Source organism: Macaca thibetana, chromosome 3 (assembly GCF_024542745.1).
Source record: "Macaca thibetana thibetana isolate TM-01 chromosome 3, ASM2454274v1, whole genome shotgun sequence".
NCBI lineage: Eukaryota > Metazoa > Chordata > Mammalia > Primates > Cercopithecidae > Macaca > Macaca thibetana.
Window position 1 is genome coordinate 30,632,389 of NC_065580.1, and position 24,262 is coordinate 30,656,650.

The following is a 24,262-nucleotide window of genomic DNA, read 5'->3' on the forward strand; positions in this document are numbered from 1 at the left end:
CCGGCTCCAATGCAGGAGTGGAAGAATTCAAGCACTACTCTCCTTGTAGATGAACATCTGTCTTGGCTGAAAGGAGCATCCAGGGCCTGGGACCTCAGATGGAGGAGGGGAATCAGTTGTTTGGAGGAGAGGGAGAATCATAGTGGGGAAGAGAAATGGGAGGGAGGTGGTGCCGGTGCGGTGGAGGGATGGGACTAGAATGGTTTTGATTGCGTCTCCTCCATCACCTGGCTCAGCTTGGCTCAGAAATTCTTGCTGCATCCTCACTCTGGGCTGAGGCCCAGAGAACTGCCAACCTCCTAATTACAGGCATTTCTCACTGGTATCGTAGTGGCTGCAGTGGGCCCAGCTTCCGAGTTGCTTTGTGTCATGTAAGGAGTGTTGCTGCTCTAAGAAACTGGTCCCTTTCTTTCAAACTCACACTTCCATCTGCCGCTCATCTGCCTCTGCTCACACTCCGCTCCTCAATGCCACCTCTTCCTCACACTGGTCCTTGCCAGCTCCTTTCTCTCTTGCTCACTTTCCCCATCAAGGGTCCTTGGGTTCATGCACACACTTCCCAAAAGAGCAGTCCAAGTCCCAAATACCCCAGCCAGTCTCTCTATTGGCCTGTCTATTGGTCTCTCTCTCTCTCTTCACACACGCGCGCGCACACACACACACACACACACTCGTGCACATATGGTCCTTTTCTATGTGGCAGCTCTAAATGGAGTTGGGGGGAGGTAGGAGGGAGTTTAGGGAATACAGCTCCAACACTCCTTTGATTTTCCTCAGCAAGGATAACCTCAGCCCTTTTACTTCATAAAGAGGCCAAGACTTCGTTTAGAGGACTCTTTCCTTTTGTCTCATGCCTCGTCTCTTACCCAGAGTGGGTTTCCCAGGAGGAATCCAGGTAGAACCTAATGGCTACACCCTTCAGTTCTAAGTCTTGGTATTGTGGAGACTGAAAGGCAAACTCACCTTCATTCATTTATTCATTCATTCGATCTCTTAAAGAACATTTACTGAATGCCTACGATGTACTAGGTTCTGGGAATAGAGAGGTGAACGAGGTAGACACCAGCCATGAATTTATGAAATTGAAAGCCTTTTGGGGGAAGGCAGATGTTAAACAACTAATGACATAAATAATCACAATAGCACAAGTAATTAATTATAGTTGTGACAAGTGCTAAGGCCAAGAACTATTTTGTAAGATAAGAAGGTTTGGCTTGCCAGGCGGAGTGGAGCTAGAGGGATGGGATATGGAAGAGGCTGGCTGAGAACAGCCCAGCCCTCTCTTACTACCTTTCCCAGTTCCTGCACAGTGATGGATGAGGAGGAGGCCAGCAGTTTATTTCCCCTGGAAGCCACATTTCTGGTGTGATGCAGGGTACCACAGCTCCTGCTATTTAATAAAGAATGCTGCGTGTGTCTTGGGTAGATGGATGAGCAAATATTCCTGAGGAAAGAACCATTGCCCGCCCTGATGGAAATGGATTGGAGGGGATGGGGCTGAGAGACAGATCGGGGAACCAGGTCTGAACCATGGGGAGGGTAGAAAGGGTCAGCTGCACTGTTGTCCTCCCAGAAGAGCGCAGAATCCTGCACTGTGGGTGGCTGCTGCCCCCTGATGGGCATAGAGACGCAGTTTGGTTTGTCCTAAATTAAGGAAGAGTTGGATCAGAACTATTTAAAACTTAGCATTTGTGGAGGGTCTCACAAAGGAATATTGCAACAATCTTCTCAGGATTGTTTTCCTTGTGCAGACTGCAGCCAGGACAGGGAAGGCTTCCCCTAGCTGGGGTTCTAAAGCTCACAATTTAATCTTTGGGGGTAGAATTTTAATTCCTAAGGTGATAGGAGTGGGCAGGAGGGAAGGAGAAGGAAGAGGGAGGATGTGGAGTACCCAACCAACTTTGTTAGATGACCCATCCCATTGCCTTTGTCTATTTGTTTCTCTTTATCCTGGATAGGATTAACACAGTAGCCTTAAAAATCTGGTTTGTATTTCAAAGCTTCCTTTCCTGCGTAATTTTTTAAAATTTATTTTTAAACTTTTATTGTTGTTTTGAGATGGGGTCTCACTCTGTCACCCAGGCTGCAGTGCAGTGGTGCAATAGCTCATTGCAACCTCCATCTCCCCAGGGTCAAGCGATCCTCCCACCTCAGCCTCAGAGTAGCTGGGACCACAGGCACATGCCACCACACCCAGCTAATATTTTGTATTTTCGGTAGAGACCGAGTTTCATCATGTTTCCCAGGCTGGTCTCGAACTCCTGACTGCCTTGGTCTCCCAAAGTGCTGGATTACAGGCATGAGCCACCACACTGGGCCTACAGGGCTTTTTTTTTTTTTTTCCTGACTTTCTGGAGGGCCAAAGAATGATAACATCTGCTTATTGTGAGAGTGTTCTGAGAAAGCCAAACCTTTAGCAGAAAAATGCCTGGGGGAAAGCTTCAACAGACAGGGCCCTTCTCCATCACAGTGCTCTTGCTCACTCCTCTCGTCAAACAAGGGCAATTTTTCAAGAGTGTTAATGGGAAACCACTAGGCATCCACCTTAAGGTCCTATTTTGGCTCCTTTTGGCTTGGTTTTGTTTCCTAATCTTAAAAAATCTTTAAAGGGCTCACATTTTTCTTCAATTACTAATATATATATATGTATGTGTGTGTATATATATGTATATATGTGTGTGTATATATGTGTGTATGTGTGTGTGTGTGTATGTGTGTGTGTGTGTGTATGTGTGTGTGTGTGTGTGTGTGTGTATATATATATATATATATATATATATATATTTTTTTTTTTTTTTTTCCTGAGATCAAGTCTTCCTCTGTTACCCAGGCTGGCGTGCAGTGGTGCGATCTCAGCTCACTGCAACCTGTGCCTCCCGAGTTCAAGCAATTCTCCTGCCTCAGCCTCCTGAGTAGCTGGGATTACAGGCGTATGCCACCACACTTGGCTAATTTTTGTAGTTTTAGTAGAGACAGGGTTTCACCATGTTGGTCAGACTGGTCTCAAACCCTTGATCTGGTGATCCACCCACCTTGGCCTCCCAAAATACTGGGATTACAGGTGTGAGCCACCGCCCCTGACCGTGAGTTGTATTTTAAAAAAATAACTGTGAAGTTTTATTTTAAGCATAGGTTACTTACTTTGCACTAGAGCTTCATAAATCTGATGTTTAGTGTCCCCCAATTTCCACTCCCATCACTATCAACCACTCCCATCGCTATCAACCTGTCATCTAGCCATCCAAAATGTATTGAAAATGAATGGGGGTTGAGGAGATCATGAAACTTAATTTTCACTATAGTGCCTTATAAAAGGTACTAAACCTATAAAGTTTTTGAGTTTTCTATCTGCCATGTTACTACCATTTCAAAGTAATGATTTGGCTGGGCTCAGTGGCTCACTCCTATAATCCCAACACTTTGGGATGCCGCGGTGGGAGGATTGGTTGATACCAGGAGTTTAAGAATAGCCTGGGCAACATAGGGAGAACTGTCTGTACAAAAAAATAAATAAATTAGCCAGGCATGGTGGTGCACACTTGTGGTCCTAGCTTCTCAAGAGGCTGAGGCGGCAGTATTGCTTGAGCCCAGGAGATCAAGGCTGCAGTGAGCCGTGATGGCACCACTGCACTCCAAGCTGGGTGACAGAGCAAGAGTCTGTTTAAAAAAAAAAATTTTTTTTAAATGGCCTTGGGTACTTTTTTTTTGAGCTAGTTGTTCTGCAAGGTGTAGCTCTCTTGCACCTATTCAGGTTCTGAGCCCAGTAGCATGGCAAACGCTCTCTGTATTCCAGAACCAGGAGCACCCAGATCTCCTGGCCAATTAAGATCTCTCAGCCTTGGGTCTGTCTGATGAGCTGACTTGAGGCAAAGATCTTCTGTTTCTAGGAGGACCTGGGTTCTAGGTCTCTGTGTTTAAATTGGATGTTATGTTTGCTTTGAGTGTGTTCGATGTGGTCTTGCAGTGTGTGTGCTGTGATGTATTTGTAAAAATTTTTGGACTAATAGTCTTCCCAGCCAGGTGTGGTGGTTCATGCCTATAATCGTAGCACTTTAGGAGGCTAAGGGGGGCGGGTTACTTGAGCTCAGGAGTTTGAGACCAGCCTGGGCAACATGGTGAAACCCTGTCTCTACAAAAAATACAAAAATTAACCGAGTGTGGTGGTGCACCTGTAGTTCCAGCTACTCAGGAGGCTGAGGCAGGAGGACTGTTTGAAGCTGGGAGGTCGAGGCTGCAGTAAGCCGAGATCGTGCCAGTGCACTCCAGCCTGGTTGACAAAGTGAGGCCCTGCAAAAAAAAAAAAAATCTGTTTCCCCCACTAGACGGAAATCTCTATAAGGGCAGGGACCCTGTCTTTTCTTTGCTTACCAATTTTATCCCTAATGCTTGGCTCATGGTTGGAGCTCAGGATATATTTATTGAAAGAATAATTGTGTACGATCTGTGTCTATGTGTATTTTAGTAGCTACAATTTGTTTGTTTGAGGCTGAGGTGACAAACAACTGATGTTCTCCGAAAATGAGAATCGTCCGAATGATGTATACGGTATATCTACGTCTACGTCTTTGTGTTCCGGTTGTGTTTTATGCACGTAATCTGGGAGTTTGTGGAGGCACTTCAGAAAATATTAAACACCCAATATATCAGATCCTGAGTTAGGCCCGGGGCAAAAACGACTTCTCCTGCCTGTCCTGCTAACTTTGGGGAGGATCTGGAGGTGAGATTTTTAAACAGGGTAGAAATTGTTTGTATATTTTTATTTTTTATATTAAGAAAAAAAATTACCTTTTGGAGGCTTTCCGGCAAAAACCAGAAAGCCTGCTAGTCAAATTCTAAAAAAGCTGTAACACTAGGGTAGAAATTATTGATGCCAAGTTTACACAAAAGTAGCGAGGGCGATGCTAGGGCAAGGGGCGGAGCCCCGGCCATTCCGGAACCTTTTATCACCTTCCTGACCATGTTTTCCTCCGATCTCTTTTGAGCAACGAGCACTTCCGGAATCTCTCGGCACGTGAGCTTGGTTGTCCTACCAAAGCCAGCCTCTCGGCTCGCGTGCGCCGGCCTAGTTTGCTCGCGTCCTCACGCGCTTTGGGTTTCCCGGTCTCATGGCCAGCCTGACCTTATTTGTGGGCCGCCTCCCGCCTTCGGCCCGCAGTGAGCAGCTGGAGGAACTGTTCAGTCAGGTGGGGCCGGTGAAGCAGTGCTTCGTGGTGACTGAAAAAGGTAGGGGGCGGGGCGGTCGAGAATAATGCTGGGGTTTCCCGCGAGCGAGGGCACCTTCCCAAACTTCAAGGAGCCGTATCATCCTTTACCCGCCCCGAAGAGAAGGGACTGGGAACTGAGTTTCTTTTCCAAACTGATTCTGCCTTAGATGCGTTCATAGGGGGTCGGTTTATGAAGGGCAAATCATTCCCTTACGTTTCTATAGCGCTTTCTGTTGATAATGCGCGCTAAGAATGAAAATAGTTAACTAGAGCATCAGTAAGGCTTATTGAGAGTCACCTGATTGGCAGGTACAGTGATCAGTTTGGTACAGGTTATCTCATTTAATTTTCTCAGCAATCTTACCGGATGTAATCTCATTTTACAGACAGGAATTCGGGATTTAGGGGAATTTAGTAACTTTAAGTTTGTACAGCTATTAAGTAGTGGACCCCCAATTTGATCCTTAGACCTGGACATCTTAGCCAGGATGCTATCCACTCGTTCATTCATTTATTCAGCATATACTTAATACCCACTGTGTGCCAGGAAGTGTTGTAGGTCGTGGGGATGCGGCAGTGCACAACACCAAACCAAAAAAATCTTTGATCTTATGTCTTCAAGGTGGGGAAGACAGCCAATAAACAAATAAGCCAACTGTGTAGTGAAAATGATGTCAAATGCTAAGGAGAAAAGCCAGGGAAAAGGGTTAGAAAGTCTATGTGCATGTATGTAGTGGGGAGAGGGGGTGAAGAGTGGCAGTATAGATAGGGTGGCCAGAGAAGGACGGACTGAGGTGAGAGAGTGAACACATGCCTCTCCGGAGGAAGAGCAATTCAGGAAGAGAAAACAGCAAGCTCAAAGGTACTGAAGCAGAGGTGTGCCTGGTATATTGGAGGAGTGGTTAGGAGGACAGGGTGACTGGAGTGAAGTGAGTGAAGGGAAGAGAATTAGGAGACCAGATCTAGAGTAGCAGATCATGTAAGTTTTTTTTGTTTGTTTGTTTTTTTAGACAAACTCTCGCTCTGTTGCCCTTTCCCCAGGCTAGAGTGCAGTGGCACAATAACTGCAAGCTCCGCTTCGCAGGTTCACACCATTCTCCTGCTTCAGCCTCCCTAGTAGCTAGGACTGCAGGCGCCCCGCCACCACACCCGCCTAAGTTTTTGTATTTTTAGTAAAGATGGGGTTTCACCGTGTTAGCCAGGATGGTCTCCATCTCCTGACCTCGTGATCCGCCCACCTCGGCCTCCCAAAGTGCTGGGATTACAGGCATGAGCCACCGCGCCCGGCCGTTTGAGGTTCTTTTGTTAGGGCCTCAGGCATTTATTGCTGATCTATTTTGAGGAGTGACTGCATTATTGTGTTCCGATTTTTGAAGCCACCATACTGTCTTTTTTTTTTTTTTTTTTTTTTTTTGAGACGGAGTCTCGCTCTGTCACCCAGGCTGGAGTGCAGTAGCCGGATCTCAGCTCACTGCAAGCTCCGCCTCCCGGGTTCACGCCATTCTCCTGCCTCAGCCTCCCCAGTAGCTGGGACTACAGGCGCCCGCCACCTCGCCCGGCTAGTTTTTTTGTATTTTTTAGTAGAGACGGGGTTTCACCGGGTTAGCCAGGATGGTCTCGATCTCCTGACCTCGTGATCCGCCCGTCTCGGCCTCCCAAAGTGCTGGGATTACAGGCTTGAGCCACCGCGCCCGGCCTGAAGCCACCATACTGTCTTAATCCATTTTCTGTTGCTTATAAGAGAATACCTGAAACTGGGTGCTTTGTAAAGAAAAATTTATTTCTTAAGTTCTGGAGGCTGAGAAGTCCAAAGTCTAGTGGCTGTATCTGGTGAGAGCCTTCTTGTTGGTGGGGACTCTGCAAAATCCCCAGACAGTGCAGGGTATCATGCAAGGGGGCTGAGCATGCTAATGCGCTTGCTCAGGTCTCTCTTCCTCTGCTTATAAAGCCCCCAGCTCCACTCTCATGATAGCCCATTAATCCATTAACCCATTAATCCATAAATTGATTAATCCATTCCTGAAGACCGAGCCCTCTGATCAGTCACCTCTTAAAGACTCTACCTTTCAATACTGCTACACTGGGGATTCAGTTTCCAACACATGAAATTTGGAGGACACATTCAAGCCATAGCATATACCTTAACTTTCCTGCCTTCTTTGGTGATGTTTTGTTCTTTATGATGTTGAGTTCTTTGAGGGCCTAGTATGTCATGGATTCTCTGTGTTCTTGGGATTATCAAGAGAGAGGGAAGAAGAGGAGCTAACAGCAAAGACACCAAAGTAAAAGAAGAGGAAGGCTAACAGTTTCTAAGCAAAGTGGGGAGCTTATACCCACTGATACCACCCTTGTTTCTCTCCCTCCTGAGACTTTTGGCAAACTGATAGCAAGATGGGTTGGCAGTATATCCTGTAGCTTAGGCTTTGAGGATTTACTCATTTAGTGGTCTTGGCTTGTGATTCTGTCCTTTTCACACTGCCCCTCCTCTCCCTCCCCGCTCCATTATTCCAGGGAGTAAGGCATGTCGAGGCTTTGGCTATGTCACTTTTTCTATGCTGGAAGATGTTCAGAGGGCCCTCAAGGAGATTACCACCTTTGAAGGTTGCAAGATCAACGTGACTGTTGCTAAGAAAAAACTGAGGAACAAGACAAAGGAAAAGGGGAAAAATGGTGAGTTTCTAGTAATCCAAGGAAGTTTTTCTCTCAGGGTGAGGAGGAGCACTATGAAAATGAAAGAGGGAGGCATGGAGGTAGCTTCTAGAACTTAAAGCTTTTTGCATTTCTTTTTGATCTCCAAAATCATCCAGTGTATCGTGATACTCATTTTAGTTCTTTTGTTGCATCTCAATCTGAAAAATCTGGTATTCCTTGGTATTGCCACACTTAACCCTGTGGTAAATGCCATCTGTCACCAGTAGCTTTTTTTCTGTGATATTGTGGTGTAGAAGTGGGTGATTTTCGAGCCCTTATTCCATTACCTCTTATTTTTTAGAAAACTCAGAGTGCCCAAAGAAGGAGCCGAAGGCCAAAAAAGCCAAAGTGGCAGATAAGAAAGCCAGATTAATTATTCGGAACCTGAGCTTTAAAGTAAGTGAGAGAGAAAATGAACATTGCATGTTTTGAAGGCTTTTAGAACCAAGATGTGATCATTAGTAGAACTCCTCACCAAGATAGTATAATTGGGCTTAATTCCTTCTGGGAATGAACCTTACGCCTGTTGAATTCAGAAAGTGGGCCTATGTAATAAGGGCACTAAGTGTGAAGCTGCTTTCCTTTTTGGGGGAACTACTACTGAAAAAGAAAAGGCAGAAAAAGCTCTCAGACATCTGTCTTTTTGCCTCTTAGATACAAAGTTAAATGTCTTCTATTTAGAAACATTTGATGTCCTGGTCTCAAAAGTAAAAAACGAAGTAAACATATTTGTGTTTTTCATAATTAATGAATTTAGTAGTTGATGTTTTATGTTAATTGCTGTGATTGTATTTCTCTTTTTCTTTCTTCACTTTTGGCTTCAGTGTTCAGAAGAAGACTTGAAGACAGTATTTGCTCAATTTGGAGCTATCCTGGAAGTAAATATCCCTAGGAAACCAGGTACTAATGAACCTTCACTTGGTGTGGATTGTATTAGTTAACATATTACCCTTGAACAAATATGTATGATATATATGAAATATCTGGCACAGTGCTTGACAACTAATGAAAACCCAAATAATGCTTTTATTCCCCTGATGATATTTTCCATTGAATCACAATTAGTTTTAGAAGGCGAGTTAGTTCGAGAAAGTGCATTGCTCTCCCCAAGTCCAAGTCAGAGTATACTCAGGAAGAAGATGTAAGCAATTGCTTTGGGGAAGGGGCTGGCCTGCTGGCAAGATTTGGACTGTCTTTTGGGCCTGAATTGCAGTAAATTTCCTTCTTAGTATTCTGGCTACCTCCTGCCGCCTCTCACTTCTTTGTACATTTGCACACAGATGGGAAGATGCGTGGTTTTGCTTTTGTTCAGTTCAAAAACCTCCTAGAAGCAGGTAAAGCTCTCAGAGGCATGAACATGAAAGAGATAAAAGGTAAGCTTTCTATACCCATATCATTGACCCAGATATTTGTGGTGTTTTGGTGAATTAGTATAGTAACCCATTTTCTGCACTTTCAAAAGACGTTTGCGTTATTGAGAGTCTCATTGCTAATATGGTAGCTGTTTAGGTGAAATATTCCTAGAACTTGATCTTAGGGTTAAACTTGAAAGAACCCTTACCAGTGTTCTTTCTTTTATTTGGTGAGAGTGTCCTGGGATTTAAAAATCCCTAGTGAAAAATGTCCCTGAGATAATTGCTGATAGATGCAGGTTGGTATCTAAGTTCCTCCTTGGTTATGATCACTGTTCAGCATCTGTGGGCTATTTATTAAACTGACTGTGACTTATATATTGACTTATAAAGTACTGTGCCTAAAGAAGTTATTGCCGACCAGGCGCGATGGCTCACACCTGTAATCCCAGCACTTTGGGAGGCCATGGCAGGTGGATCACCTGAGGTCAGGAGTTCAAGACCAGCCTGGCCAACATGGCGAAACCCTGTCTCTACTGAAAATACAAAAATTAGCCAGGTGTGGTGGTGCACGCTTGTAATCCCAGCTACTCGAGAGGCTGAGGCAGGAGAATCACTGGAACCTGGAGGTGGAGGTTGCAGTGAGCCAAGATGGCACCACTGCATTCCAGCCTGGGCGGCAGAGCAAGACTCTGTCTCAAAAAAAAAAAAAAAAAAAAAAGTTATTGCCTTAGAGATGTCCTAGCTTCCAAGTAGGGTGCAGATTATTCCAGAATGCCTATTTTGATTCCTGATAGTCTAAGTGGGAACATAGTTCTAATTCTTTATTTTTTAACTCTATCTTATCCCAGGTGTGGTGGCTATGTAGAAAGGCAAAATTTGTGTTCATTGATTGAAAGGTTAAGGGTTAAAAGGAGTAGGCAGCAACTAGGAGCTTTGTTTAAAGACCAGCATTCCCTGCATTGGCAGTTTCTTTGTCGCCACTGGTTCCATTATTGTCTGTAATGACTAGGGGTCATTTACAAAGGTAGGGATGTTAAAAGGACAGCCTTTCTGATGCCACTTTTCTGTTTGACAGGGCGGACGGTGGCTGTGGATTGGGCTGTGGCAAAGGATAAATATAAAGATACACAGTCTGTTTCTGCTCTAGGTAAGATGTGGTAGTGTCGGGTGAGTAGGGGTGTTGTATAACCCGGGCGAGAGTATTGAAACAACTCCTGTGTTCGTGATAAAAGTGTAGGAAAAAGGTCGGGTGCAGTGACTCATGCCTGTAATTCCAGCACTTTGGGTGGATCGCTGGCGGTCAGGAGTTCAAGACCAGCCGGGCCAACATGGCAAAACCCCATCTCTACCAAAAATACAAAATTAGCTGGGCATGCTGGTGGGCACCTGTCATCCCAGCTACTTGGGAGGCTGAGGCAGGAGAATCGCTTGAACCTGGGAGGTGGAAGTTGCAGTGAACTGAGATCACCCTACTGCACTCCAGCCTGGGCGACAAAGTGAGACTCCATCTCAAAAAAAAAAAAAAAAAAAAATGTCGGAATGCTGAGGCAGGAGAATTGCTTGAACCTGGGAGGCAGAGGTTGCAATGAGCTGAGATCACACGATTGCACTCCAACCTGGGCAACAAGAGCAAAACTCCTTTTCAAAAAAAAAAAAAAAAAAAAAAAAAACAAATGTAAGAGAACCTGCTTGTCAGAGTAAGACTATTGTGGAAGATTAACCAAAGGAATGAGACTGGGCTTTCAGGGAAAACTCTGAATTCCTGCTGGTTCAGAAGTGAGTCCAGGTCTGTTTGTCAATTCATATTGTACCATTTGGTCCTCTGGTCCCAAAACCTAGGCTCTTTTGAGTCTAAGCCCCCTCTTGGGAGTGGCTGTGAGTGAGCCTGAGTTCATTGTCCCCTTTACTTGCTGTTCTTTCCAGGCTGTGCATAATAGGAGTGATGGAACGTGAAGAATAGAGAAACTTAAAACTTGAGGTTTAGAAAACCTCAAGGGTCTCAGAGAATAGAATGTACTGTTAAGCCACCAGGGTCTCAGAGAATTGAATGCACTGAGATAAAGTTCATGGCTTGGCTTTGCCCCCTAGTGAGCATTTTGCTGGCTGTGATGTACAAATGGTAGACTGTTTGGAGAGACTCAGTTGCCACTTCTTTCAGTCTGGGCCAGGTGAACCTTCAGGCTGATGAATGGGACAAACTCTAAAGGAACCTGGGTGATGACAGTTTTGTTTATTTCTGTTTTTGCTTTTTCTTTTCTTTATACTTTCTCCTGTTATATACAGGAAAAAAAAATACGAAGTTCTGTAAAACGGATGAAACCAGAAACTTGGAATATTGGTTACTTTTGTTAAAATAACATCGTTTTGGATATTAAATGAATTCCTACTTTCTTTCCCTCCCTGCATAGGTGAGGAAAAGAGCCATGAATCTAAACATCAGGAATCAGTTAAAAAGAAGGGCAGGGAGGAAGAGGATGTGGAAGAGGAAGAAAACGATGATGATGATGAAGAAGAAGAAGAAGATGAGGTTGATGATGATGAAGATGAAGATGAAGAGGAGGAGATTATAGAATCAAAGGTGACCAAGCCTGTGCAGATTCAGAAGAGGTAAGCAGCTCAGCCTTTTCTGAGATGGCAGAGGAAGATTCAAGATTGCCTCCGAGAGGAAAAATTCTCCTATCTTTTTCTGCCTGCATCATTGCAGAATTGACATGTGTAATGAAATTGAATAGGCCCTCTGTCAGCCCACATCCTTAGTTCTGATCTGTGCCATTGCAGAGCATTCAAGAGAGCAGCCCCTGCAAAAAGCAGTGAAGATCATTCTGAGAAGGACAGTGACCTGGAGGAAAGCGATAGTATTGGTGATGGAGAGGAACTGGCTCAGAGTGATACCAGCACTGAGGAGCAAGAGGATAAAGGTTCGTTTGGATTTTCATAAATCTCTTTAGACTTTACAAAAAGTTACTGAAGTTACGGAAATGAGCATCAGTTCTGCTTAGACCTCTTTTTAAATAGGACTCTAAGGTGTTCTAGCAAATTTATGTTAAAATGCTGAAAAGGCAACCTTTATACTCCTTTCTCGCAAAGGTTTTTTTTTGTTGTTTCATTTTTGTTTGTTTTGTTTTTTAAGTGAGTTTTGGAGTGGTGTTTGAGGGTTAACGTTCTTAGGGAATTGAAAACCTAGCTTGATGCTGAGATTCTGCCTCTCTCTCTGGATCATGTAACTTGATTGAATAACCAGATAAACAGCATCTTATACAGATAATATAGATGAAATAGATGATATAACCATCTCAACACCAAGGTAGATTTTAAACAACTCCTTTGAGTTGAGATAGGGATAAAGAACTGTTTCATCAGTTCAGACTGCCATTACAAAATACCATAGACTAGGTGGCTTAAACAGCAGAAACTTGTTTTCTCACAGCTCTGGAGACTAGAAGTTCCAGGTGCCAGCTAATTCCATTTTGGGTGAAGCTCTCTTCCTAGCTTGCAGACTGCTGCGTTCTCGCTATGTCCTTGCATCATGGCCTTTTCTTTTTATGCTTGATGAGGGGAGAGAGAGAACAAGTAACAGTGAACTCTCGTCTTTCTTTTCTTATAAGCACAGCAGTCCTATCAGATTAGGGCCCAACCTTAAGACCTCTTTTAGCTAGCCTCAGTTACCTCCCTAAAGTCTCTGTCTCCAAATATATTTGGGGTTGGGCTTCAGTGTATAGATTTTGGGGGAACACAGTGCATTCCATAACAAGGACCTCTTTGAACATGTTGTAAAACTTTAGCCAATCCTTATTGCTACCTTTATTGAGAATAAATTCAACTTGTTTATTGAGGAAGGCAGGTCATTACAGAATGAGAAATGGCTAATAACTGGTTCTTTGATTTGTCTGGGTGGAGATTTTTATTTCAGCTATTTTTATTCTGATTCCATTTCAGTAAGTCTGGCATGTTGGTTTGACCACATAAGAAATCTAAGGAAATAAACTTTTTCTGTGAGGAAAGAATGGTATACACCTTAGAATCAAAGAAGCTTTTACACTGAAGGGACTCTGAAATCCTGTATTCTACAACCCACAGTCAGCTGTCTCATGCCGTTCTTTCACCTGAAAAACTTATAGGACAGATAAATGATAATGATTAAAAGTTAATAAAAAAACACAATACAGAAGAGTGTAATACATAAAGTAAAAGTTCCTCACCAATACCCACAATTCCCCAAAGTAATCACTGTTGTTTCTTGTGTATTCTTCCAGATATTTTCTTTGTATATATAAGCATGTATGTCTGCTCTTGAAAACAAACAGTGCGTCCCCCTTATACGCAGATCCTGAGCTTCTTAGGGAGCTTCCCCAGAGACAACCAAGGTTATTTGTTTCTTGTGTATCTAGAGATATTTTAATACATTTATAAGCAAAATGCACACATATACATTCAAAATATAGTGTATTTTATAATTTGTGTGTGACTGTATGTGTATGTTTTTTCCTCAAAGTTTCCCACGTCCTATACAGTATTTCCAGAAAGTTTGCACTGTCACAGTAGTATATGGGAATGTCTTTTTCCCATACCCTTACCACATTGGATTCCATCAGTCTTTTTGATTTTGCAATCTATTGGTGAAACATAGTATCTCATTTCTTGTGCTATGTTTTCTTTAATTAAGAGTGAGTTTGAACATCTTTTCATGTACTTAACATGTCCTTTGTCTATTTTTATTTTTGTTTATTTATTTTTTTTGAGACTGAGTTTCGCTCTTGTCACCGTGGCTGGAGTACAATGGCTCAATCTCGGCCCACTGCAACTTCCACCTCCCATGTTTAAGGGATTCTCCTGCCTCAGCCTCCCGAGTAGCTGGGATTATAGGCGCCTGCCACCATGCCTGGCTAATTTTTGTATTTTTAGTAGAGACGGAGTGTTCTCATGTTGGCCAGGCTGGTCTCGAACTTCTGACCCCAGGTGATCAGCCCACCTCAGCCTTTCGAAGTGCTGGGATTACAGGCGTGAGCCACTGCACCAGGCCAATCTTTATAACTTAAGAAGTTAGCTCTTTGTCATGTGGCTTACACTAATCTCTTTCAGTTTGTTTTTCTTTTTACCTTAGCTGTGCAAGTCTCAAACAAAAAGAAGAGGAAATTACCCTCTGATGTGAATGAAGGGAAAACTGTTTTTATCAGGTATGTCTTTCTGTCTCCAGAATTGCTTTTGCATGGTCTTCATAAATCTCTCCTCCTTCTCCTCCTTTTCCTTCTCTTTTTGGCACTAGTTCTGTTACCTAGCCCAGAAAATTAGATCAAGCACATCTGGTCCCAGGAACATACCAAACAATGAGAAATGTAGGACAATCAGAACTATAACACAGAAGACAGATAGCATGGGTCCTGACATCTTGTCTTCATTTAGATTTCATGCTTTGTAATTGGGTTGGCATCATTTGGAAGAAATCAGTTCAACTGTTAGAAACATCTTGCTTCCAGCCTTTGTTTTAGGGGGAGTGCTGGGGAGGAGTGACACTGCTTGTCTCAAATGATTTCTCTCTTTATGCCTAAATTATCTTCTGATGCAGTGTCCAGAATAAAGTAAGGCATCTCATCTGTTTCCAGGAAAACTGGGTGGGAGTCGGGGTGGAGATAGGCTTTATTTCATGTTGCTGTTGCTGTTGAGCTCTACTGACTGCAATAGATTGCTGCTTTATAAGGTCAGGATGTCTTCAGTATACCTCAGGCATGCCTTCTAGCCCTTCTGAAGTACTAGTGTACTAGGGTCATTTGCATCTGATTTTAGAGGTGGTATATATTTTATCTTCTTGTACAATCTTTTAAAATTATTTTCTTGGGTGTGGTGGCTCAGGCCTGTAATCTCAGCACCTTGGGAGGCTGAGGCAGATGGATCACTTGAGGGCAATTCGAGACCAGCCTGGCCAACATGGTGAAACCCCGTTTCTACTAAAAATACAAAAATTTGCCATGCATGGTGGCATGCACCTGTAATCCCAGCTACTCGGAAGGCCTGAGGAACGAGAATCGCTTAAAACCCAGAGGTGGAGGCTGCAGTGAGCTGGGGTTATGCCATGGCACTCCAGCCTGGGTGACAGAGCAAGACTCTGTCTAAAAAAAAAATGTTTTCTTATACAATTTATGTTCATTCTAGGAAATTGATGAAATACATGAGCAAAAGGTGAAAAAAATTAACCTTAATCACTACTCAGAGAACACCTACACTACATGCCCACATCATAAAGATTCACAGAGGTGAATTTATACATGCTATACTGAAGCCCATTTTCTCACCTAACTGCATGTCTTTCCATGTATCTTAAAATTTGTATTATTTGGAACTGCCATATAAATAATTTTGTATTCGTGGAAGATCTGTCTAACAGGAAGGAAGAAATGTCACAGTGAAGAAGAAGCCTGTGACCTCAGTACTAAGGATACCATTCCTTATACACCTTTTAATTAATAAAGAACTTAGGGAAATAAAGGGGTGGAAGAGAGAAAACCATGTCTATCATGAGGCAGATTAAAAGAAATAATGTAGCTAGGATATGTCTTATTGCAGAAAACCTTTTTTGTCTGGGTTATCCATGAAATAGAATCATTCATGGGGCTGTTCAGTGCATTTAAGAGAAGTAAAATTACAGATACTTATTAGGGACTGTTTTTCTTACCCCGGAAGGATTTACATAGTTGGGGAAATGAGGAATCTTTATACTGTGTTGAAATTTTAGGACAACAAAATTTCCTTCCAACATTTTTTTTAATCCTATCGAGAGAAGTAAGTAGTTTTCTTTTTTTGGACTTCGTAAATTTTACTGTATTTGCTTTTGTGTTACTGTTTTGAAGGATTTTTCTGACTTTAGTAAGATTTTAACTGAAGCCTGGATTTAATAGCAACACAGAGGGAAAAATGGCTAATTGAGAGAGAGAATTTTACTTTTCTCACTAGTCTGCTGTGAGTCTTCTAGTTTATAGTAGCAGAAATGAATTTTGGTCAATTTAAGTGAAAGAAGAGGGTTTCAGAATCAAAGTTGTCAAAGAGCAAGCCTCAGGAAGAGGCTGAAAATCTGGGCAGTTCTGGGGCCCTAGGTGATAGAGGCTGTGGGTCTTTTCTCTGGGGACACCATTTTTTTTTTTTTTTTTAAAGGTGTAGCATATATTCTGTAAAGTACATTAAGCATATAGCTCAGTTATACTTTTATGTGTATACATCCATGTAGCCACCACCCAGATCAAGATGTAGAAATTTCCAGCACCTCAGAAGTTTCCCTGGCGCGGGGAACCACTGTTTTGAAATGAATCTTTACCTGTAGTTTCTGGTCTTTGTATGTGTCTGTTTACGTTTTCAGATTCCTGAGAAAAAGAACCTCCTTGACAAAGGAAAGTCAGTTGGGGCCAAGGGTCACTGGGGGCCATCCCTGTGTATTAGTGCTATTTCTGAACAAGGGAGAGTTGATATCTAACTCACTTACATTGTCCTGGAACACAGGATCTCACTTATGTAATTGACCTTTCTTGTGATCATCTGGTTATCTTCCATAGAAATCTGTCCTTTGACTCAGAAGAAGAAGAACTTGGGGAGCTTCTCCAACAGTTTGGAGAACTCAAATATGTCCGCATTGTCTTGCATCCAGACACAGAGCATTCTAAAGGTATGTGTTGTCAGCTGGCCAGGCCCTAAAAGGGTTGAGACCGCTGCAGTGGGCACTGACTAGGTTACGAGACCATAATGTATGCCATTTTGAAGGTTTCACGGTCCATCCAGCCCAGGTTTCAGGGTTCTATAAAAGTACCAGGGATGCCAGGCACAGTGGCTCACGCCTGTAATCCCAGCACTTTGGGAGGCCGAGGCAGGCAGATTGCCTGAGCTCAAGAGTTCAAGACCAGCCTGGGCAACACGGTGAAACCCCATCTCTACTAAAATACAAAAAATTAGCTGGGCGTGGCAGCGTGCACCTGTAGTCCCAGCTACTCGGGAGGCTGAGACAGGAGAATTGCTTGAACCCGGGAGGTGCAGGTTGCAATGAGCCGAGATCACGCCACTGCACTCCAGCCTGGGCCACAGAGCAAGACTGTTTCAAAAAAAAAAAATGTACCAGGGACATCCTGAGGTTGTCTTTAATGGTGTCAAACTCAGTATCTTTAATGGTGCTGCTAGCCATAATTTTATCTAAGCTTTTTAAGCCCTTGCTTATTTACTTTACGGTAATGAATTCCATTTTTGCTCTTTGCATTTCAAATGTGATAGTATCTCATGGGTACTAATCACTCCACATTGCTTGAAATTACCAGGATCTTTTTTTTTTCCTATTGCTTTTGTTAGAGGTAGAAGCTGATAGAGAAACTCTGTTGCAGTGGCAGTGGTTACAAGGAAAACTATGTTGCAGGAGTGCTGCCTTAGGTTTTTTTTTTTCCTGAAAGCTATCTCTTTTGAGTTTTAAGGGTTGACCATTCTTCATTCTAGTATACTGTTGTTAGGTAAGCATCTTTCCAACCCATTCATAATCTTTGATTTCACCTATTGCAGTCATTCTCCTAAAGCACTAAGTTCTTCCTTTTTTTTTTTTTGAGACGGAGTCTCGCTGGCTCCATTACCCAGGCTGGAGTGCAGTGGCGCCATCTTGGCTCACTGCAAGCTCCGCCTCCCGGGTTCAAGCAATTCTCCTGTCTCAGCCTCCTGAGTAGCTGGGACTACAGGCACCCGCCACCACGCCCAGCTAATTTTATTTTTGTATTTTTAGTAGAGATGGGGTTTCACCGTGTTAGCCAGGATGGTCTCGATCTCCTGACCTCGTGATCCACCCGCCTCAGCCTCCCAAAGTGCTGGAATTACAGGTGTGAGCCACTGTGCCTGGCCTAAGTTCTTAATTTGTTGTGATTCATGATTCCTTTGAGATCTAGCAAAAGCTGTGAATCCTCTCCTTAGAAAAATGCTGCTTCAGAGGGCGTGTGGGCTCTGTTGAGCCTATCCACAGCTTAAGAACCTCCATTCTAAACCATTTTATTTTTCACATTGACAGGACCTAATCACTTTTGATTTTTACTCAGCTAAAAAAAAGTAAGACCTGGCCAGGTGCGGTGGCCCACGCCTGTAATCCCAGTACTTTGGGAGGCTGAGGCAGGTGGATCACTTGAGGTCAGGAGTTCAAGACCAGCCTGACCAACATGGAGAAACCCTGTCTCTACTAAAAATACAAAATTAGTCGGGCGTGGTGGCACATGCCTGTAATCCCAGCTACTCAGGGTGCTGAGGCAGGAGAATCACTTGAACCTGGGAGGTAGAGTTTGTGGTGAGCTGAGATCGTGCCACTGCACTCCAGTTTGGGCAACAAGAGCAAGACTCCATCTCATAAAGAAAAAAAAAAAAAAGGAAGACTTGGTGTGTACCTGAAATGTCAGCTACTCAGGAGGCTGCGGGGAGCCCAGGAGTTTGAGGCTTCAGTGAGCTGTGATTGCCACTGCACTCGAGACTGTGAGAAGAAGACCTCCTCCATCTCTTAAAAAAAAAAAAAAAAAAAAAAAAAAAAAAAAAAGATGTGAATAAGGCAGCACTGTGTAACAGAGTTAGGGATCTAATCCCAACTATGCTACAGATCAACTGGGTGATTTTTGGCAAATCATTTAACTACTGTTGTCTTCAGGTTTTCATCTGTAAAATGAGTGGGTTCGAGTAATCACTTAAGGTACCTGCAGCTCTCATGTTTAGTTATACTACTTGGATCTTTTCCATTTCTAAAATGCTTTTAGACAATTTGAATTGCATAGAATGTGCCAAGTTAGTGGTATGATACTGCTTTACCTTGGCGGTAGTGTCTTTTGTCTCTTTTTTAGTACGGTAGTATATTGGGTTAATAGTTTTAGAATTAAGCCTACAATTGACTGACTAGATATCCCTTGTGGTCTATTAATGTTAACAGAGTTCATGATCTTAATAAGCATAGTTTTAATCATTTTTTAAAAAAATATATTGTCCTTCCCTAGCTCATTAAATTTTTCCGATACCTTTTCTGCCTACTCATGCAGCTTCGTGTTGCTCCTGTAATTTATCCCTCTCAGCATGCCGTTTCACTACCTGGAAGAGCTCAGTATTAACTGCAATCTTTTAGGGAAATGTTAAGACTGAACCCAGTACTGACTCTGGAAACTCCAGTGATAAAATTCTTACCCTTTCAGAGAGAAGCACCCATTTTCTTCATATTCAATCTAATTAGATTCATTTGAATCTGCCTGTTAGGAACATTTTCCCCATATTTCCTTATTTGTTTCTTTCTATTGAGTATCTATTAATGCTGTACACTATGGTAGGTGCTAGGGATATAGAAACGGATAAGAATTGTGGTCATTTTTCCTGTGGTATTCATTCTGTTTGGGAAGATGTCACCTGACTAGTGCTATAGTAAAGATGTGAGTGGAGAATAGGAGGCAGGAGGGGACACAGAAGCTCCTAGATGGTGACCTTTGTGTTGGCCTGGCGCATGTGTCCTTTCAGTTAGTCTGTGCCATTCATTTTTATAGGAGGCAGAAGATCAATGCCCCAGTAGCTCTAGGAAATATGGTACTTTCTGAAAGAATATTTAAAATTTAAAGGAATACTAAACAAAATTATGAAACTTGTATTTCTTTTTTGGAATCTACTGAAAGGTAAACTTACTTTCTTTGCTTATAAAAGTTTTTTTTTTTTTTTTTTGACTGGGTGCAGTGGCTCACACCCGTAATCCCAGCACTTTGGGAAGCCAAGACAGGCAGATCACCTGAGGTTGGGAGTTCGAGACCAGCCTGACCAACATGGAGAAACCCCATCTCTACTAAAAATACAAAATTAGCTGGGCATGGTGGCAATGCCTACAGGCTACTCGGGAGGCTGAGGCAGGAGAATCACTTGAACCCAGGAGGCAGAGGTTGCAGCGAGCCAAGATTGTGCCATTAGACTCCAGCCTGGGCAACAAGAGTGAAACTCCGTCTCAAAAAAAAAAATTTTTTTTTGTCAATAGCAGACATAGAGATGGGTTAATTGATCTGGCATCTAATTAAGGAAAGGCATGCCTTATGGAGATTCTAGAGTATGAGCCAAGAATTGAACTCTTGGCTTTCTGGTTCCCTGCTATATTCATATAGTAGAGGACAGAGACTTTTACTCTGAGAGGCAGATCTGCCCATATCTGATGTCTCCCAAGTGACTATGAGACCTATGAGACAGTGAGATCTGTAATTAAGTTCAGGGTTAAGCGGTTCCTGCTTTGCTTTTCAGTCATCTAATAGGTACTTCATAAGTGATGCCGAATTAAGTGTTAGGCTGGAATTTCTCTACCATTTCAGGTGGACATTTCTTTCCTTTCTTTTTTATTTTTATTATGAGACAGAGTCTTGCTCTGTCGCCCAGGCTGGAGTGCAGTGGTGCGATCTCAGCTCGCTGCAAGTTCCACCTCCCGGGTTCACGCCATTCTCCTGCCTCAGCCTCCCAAGTAGCTGGGACTACAGGCGTCTGCCACCACGCCCGGCTAATTTTTTATATTTTTAGTAGAGATGGGGTTTCACCATGTTAGCCAAGATGGTCTCAATCTCCTGACTTTGTGATCTGCCGGCCTCGGCCTCCCAAAGTACCGGGATTACAGGCGTGAGCCACCGTGCCCGGCCTTTTTTTTTTTTTTTTTTTTTTTTGAGACAAGGTCTTGCTCTATCACCCAGGCTGGAGTGCAGTGATCATGACTTACTGCAGCCTTGACCTCCCAGGGTCAGGTCATCCTCCCACCTCAGCTTTCTGAGTAGCTGGGACTATAGGCATGCACCACCACACCCAGCCAATTTTTTTTTTTTTTTTCTTTTGTAGAGACAGTCATGTTGCTCAGGCTGGTCTTTAACTCTTGGGCTTAAGTGATCTTCCTGCCTTGGCCTCCCAAAGAGCTGGGATTACAGGTGTGAGCCACCATACCCAGCCTTCACATGGATATTTCTTATTAAGAGAGATCATGAGACTAAAGTTCTAAGAAGAATTAGAACAGATGAAGGAAGTAATAATAAAATTTCATTAAGAGCAGTGGTATCTTTGTCTTGATTATTTGGTACCTAACATAGTGCCTGTCTCAGAGTGCAGTGTGCGTCACTTACTGATGGGGATAAATTCTGCAAAGTTCATTATTTGTCATTGTGTGAATGTCATGGTGTACTTACACAAACCTAGATGGTATGGCCTACTACACACACAGGTCATATGGTAGAGCCTGTCGCTCCCAGGCTACAAACCTGCACGGCACAACATGTTCTTATACTGAATGTTGTAGGCAGTTGTAACATAATGGTAAGTATTTGTGTATCTAAATGTTTCTAAACGTAGAAAAGGTATAGTAAAATGCAGTATAAAAGATAAAAATGGTACAGGGCATTTTTGGTACAGGGTACCAAATGTATGTGTACCAAATGGTACAGGGATCTGCCCTGTATAGGGCAGATTCATTGTAATCTTTTGGGACCACTGTTGTATATGCAGTCTGTCACTGACCAAAACATCCTTATGCAAGTACATGGCTGTACTTAATAAATGGATGCCACCTGCCCCTTCCACTCTGTGTCAGGCTGCTGCCATTTGTAGTGTTGTCTTTGGTTTATCTGTGGGAGTTTGGGATCTCACTGAATTGTGTCTCCTTGTGCAGGTTGTGCATTTGCCCAGTTCATGACTCAGGAAGCAGCTCAGAAATGCCTTCTAGCTGCTTCTCCAGAGAATGAGGTAAGGAAGATATTTCCTTTACCTTATAACACAGGAGGCAGTTTGGCTCTTAGGGGCAACATCTGATATTTACACAAAACTTCATTGTTGTTATTATTATTGTCACTAATAATAAAACTAACACTTATTTAGCACTTTGTTGTGTTAGGCACTGAACTTTACTTGCATTATCTTATTTAATCATTACATCAGCCCTTTGAGGTAGGCAGAATTATGATCTCTACTTCATAGGTGAGGAAATGGGGATAATAACGTATCTGATATTTGTTGCTTGCTGTCTGTGTCAGCCTCTATCCTAGACTGATAACATGAAAGACTAGGATAAGAAGGTATTAAGGTCGTCTGTGAAGTAGAGTAGATGTTTGAGAGAGAATGTGTGTGGGTGATGGAGAATTACTCCATTTGTTCTACAATCGAGTATAATGTTATTTAATATTGCTGTTATTTCTTAAGTCCTCTTGAGTAAGTACTCTACTGTTTCATTAGCTTTCTTTATAATACTAGACATTTGCCTGTTTACAGATAATTTTCCTCAATTTGGGTCTACTTTGGGACTAATCAACTCCCAGAAAATAATTTATTTACTGCTGACTACCTGAAATACCCATGTGGCCTTTTGCACAGCTCTACTAAATATTGTGAGGCCCAGTGATCCATTTGTAGCTAGCTGAGCTGAAACGTCATAGGGCTTGGCTTACATAGCATAATTGACGCTTGCCGTATCCCTTTCTGGGGTGTTCTTGTCAGGTGCTTAGTTTCTAGTTTATACTCATTATGTGGTGTTTTTTGTTTTTTTTGAAACGGAGTCTCGCTCTGTTGCCCAGGCTGGAGTGTAGTGGCGTGATCTCCACTCACTGCAACTACGCCTCCCGGGTTCATGCCATTCTCCTGCCTCAGCCTCCCAAGTAGCTGGGATTACAGGTGCACACCACCATACCTGGCTAGTTTTTGTATTTTCAGTAGAGACAAGGTTTCACCATGTTGGCCAGGCTGGCCTTGAACTCCTGACCTCAGGTGATCCACCCACCTCAGCCTCCCAAAGTGCTAGGGTTACAGGCGTGAGCCACCGTGCTCGGCCATTATGTGTTTTAAGAAGGGATTGTTTTCTGTTACAGGCTGGTGGGCTTAAACTGGATGGCCGGCAGCTCAAGGTTGACTTGGCAGTGACCCGTGATGAGGCTGCAAAGCTTCAGACAAAGAAGGTGAAGAAGCCGACTGGCACCCGGAATCTCTATCTGGCCCGAGAAGGCTGTGAGTAGGGAGACGTAACCCAGGCTTCCAAGTAGCTGGCCCTGTGCCATATCATCGATCCAGCAATAGTATGTTTGGGAACATGTTTCAAATTAAAAACCCAAATGTTCTTTTTAAGTTTTATATGATCATTCCACTTTAATAAATGTGGCTTTCTGTTAGTAAACCTTCACTCATTTTTGTGGATTAACCATCCCATTATCTTTTCTGCCTGGTTGCCTTTTGTCTTTTTCAATAGAGGATTGGCAAGGCAAAGAGGGAGAAAGAACTCAAAATACCTTTGCTTCTTGTCATCATTTCTAATAAGAGGTTTTCATTATGACTAAAATTACTCTTTTGGATTATTCATGGATTTAAAATGTGCACCCAGTACTTTCCTTTAGTGTCAGAAAGACAATCAGAAATTAGCTTTAAATTTAAAAAAAAAATTCTTTCTTCTAGGTCACACAGTATTTATCAGCTCACCTCCTCCATAGCTTCACACCCTGTACTAGTAATGTCCATTAGCCTTTGACACCAGCCCTTTATGGCAACATAACTGTTTTTGACTGGCTTATCTCACTGCTTAGTAATGGACCTCAAGTACATAAGGAACAGCAAAGTTAAGTTCCAAGGGCAGATTATAGGTGGAACATTGTGCATTCTAAATGCCCAAAATGTATTTATGTTCCATACTTCTTCCAGGCCTTTCTTTCTGACTTTGGGCATGTACGTGAAGATTCTTTGAGGGGAGAGAAGGAGAAGAGGAATAAAATCACAAAATGTTCAGAGTTTTAGTCCTTGAGAGCAGCTCTGAGCCCAGAACTTAGCCCTGTATCCTATTTCTGGACCTAACCAAATGCCATCGTGTCCTGGCCAACATAGTCCTCTGGGCCCTGTACAAAGAGTTTGCATCATTCAAATTACATTCCTCTTGTTGCTCAGTGAAAATTCCCTTGTTGATGTCTGGGCCTTTTTCCCTCTTTCTGCAGTGATTCGTGCTGGGACGAAGGCTGCAGAGGGTGTGAGTGCTGCTGATATGGCCAAAAGAGAACGGGTGAGTAG

At 42.9% G+C, this 24,262-nt stretch overlaps 1 protein-coding gene and 1 non-coding gene across 2 annotated transcripts in view; one reads left to right on the forward strand and one right to left on the reverse strand.

The window, feature by feature from the left end:
* Positions 1-4,790: 4,790 nt before the first annotated feature.
* Positions 4,791-4,852, reverse strand: LOC126951803 (U7 small nuclear RNA). Its single transcript, XR_007724658.1, has one exon. It is a non-coding gene; the product is annotated as a U7 small nuclear RNA (small nuclear RNA).
* A 136-nt stretch (positions 4,853-4,988) lies between these two features.
* RBM28 (RNA binding motif protein 28) overlaps positions 4,989-24,262 on the forward strand; it is a 32,566-nt gene continuing 13,292 nt past the window's right edge. The window contains exons 1-13 of the mRNA XM_050782563.1: positions 4,989-5,223; positions 7,716-7,874; positions 8,197-8,291; positions 8,720-8,795; positions 9,176-9,268; positions 10,326-10,397; positions 11,659-11,857; positions 12,029-12,168; positions 14,352-14,424; positions 16,789-16,898; positions 21,894-21,967; positions 23,083-23,218; positions 24,190-24,254. Of these exons, the coding sequence (XP_050638520.1) occupies positions 5,106-5,223; positions 7,716-7,874; positions 8,197-8,291; positions 8,720-8,795; positions 9,176-9,268; positions 10,326-10,397; positions 11,659-11,857; positions 12,029-12,168; positions 14,352-14,424; positions 16,789-16,898; positions 21,894-21,967; positions 23,083-23,218; positions 24,190-24,254 (1,410 nt within the window). The 5' untranslated portion in view covers positions 4,989-5,105. The remainder of the gene's footprint in view (positions 5,224-7,715; positions 7,875-8,196; positions 8,292-8,719; positions 8,796-9,175; positions 9,269-10,325; positions 10,398-11,658; positions 11,858-12,028; positions 12,169-14,351; positions 14,425-16,788; positions 16,899-21,893; positions 21,968-23,082; positions 23,219-24,189; positions 24,255-24,262) is intronic.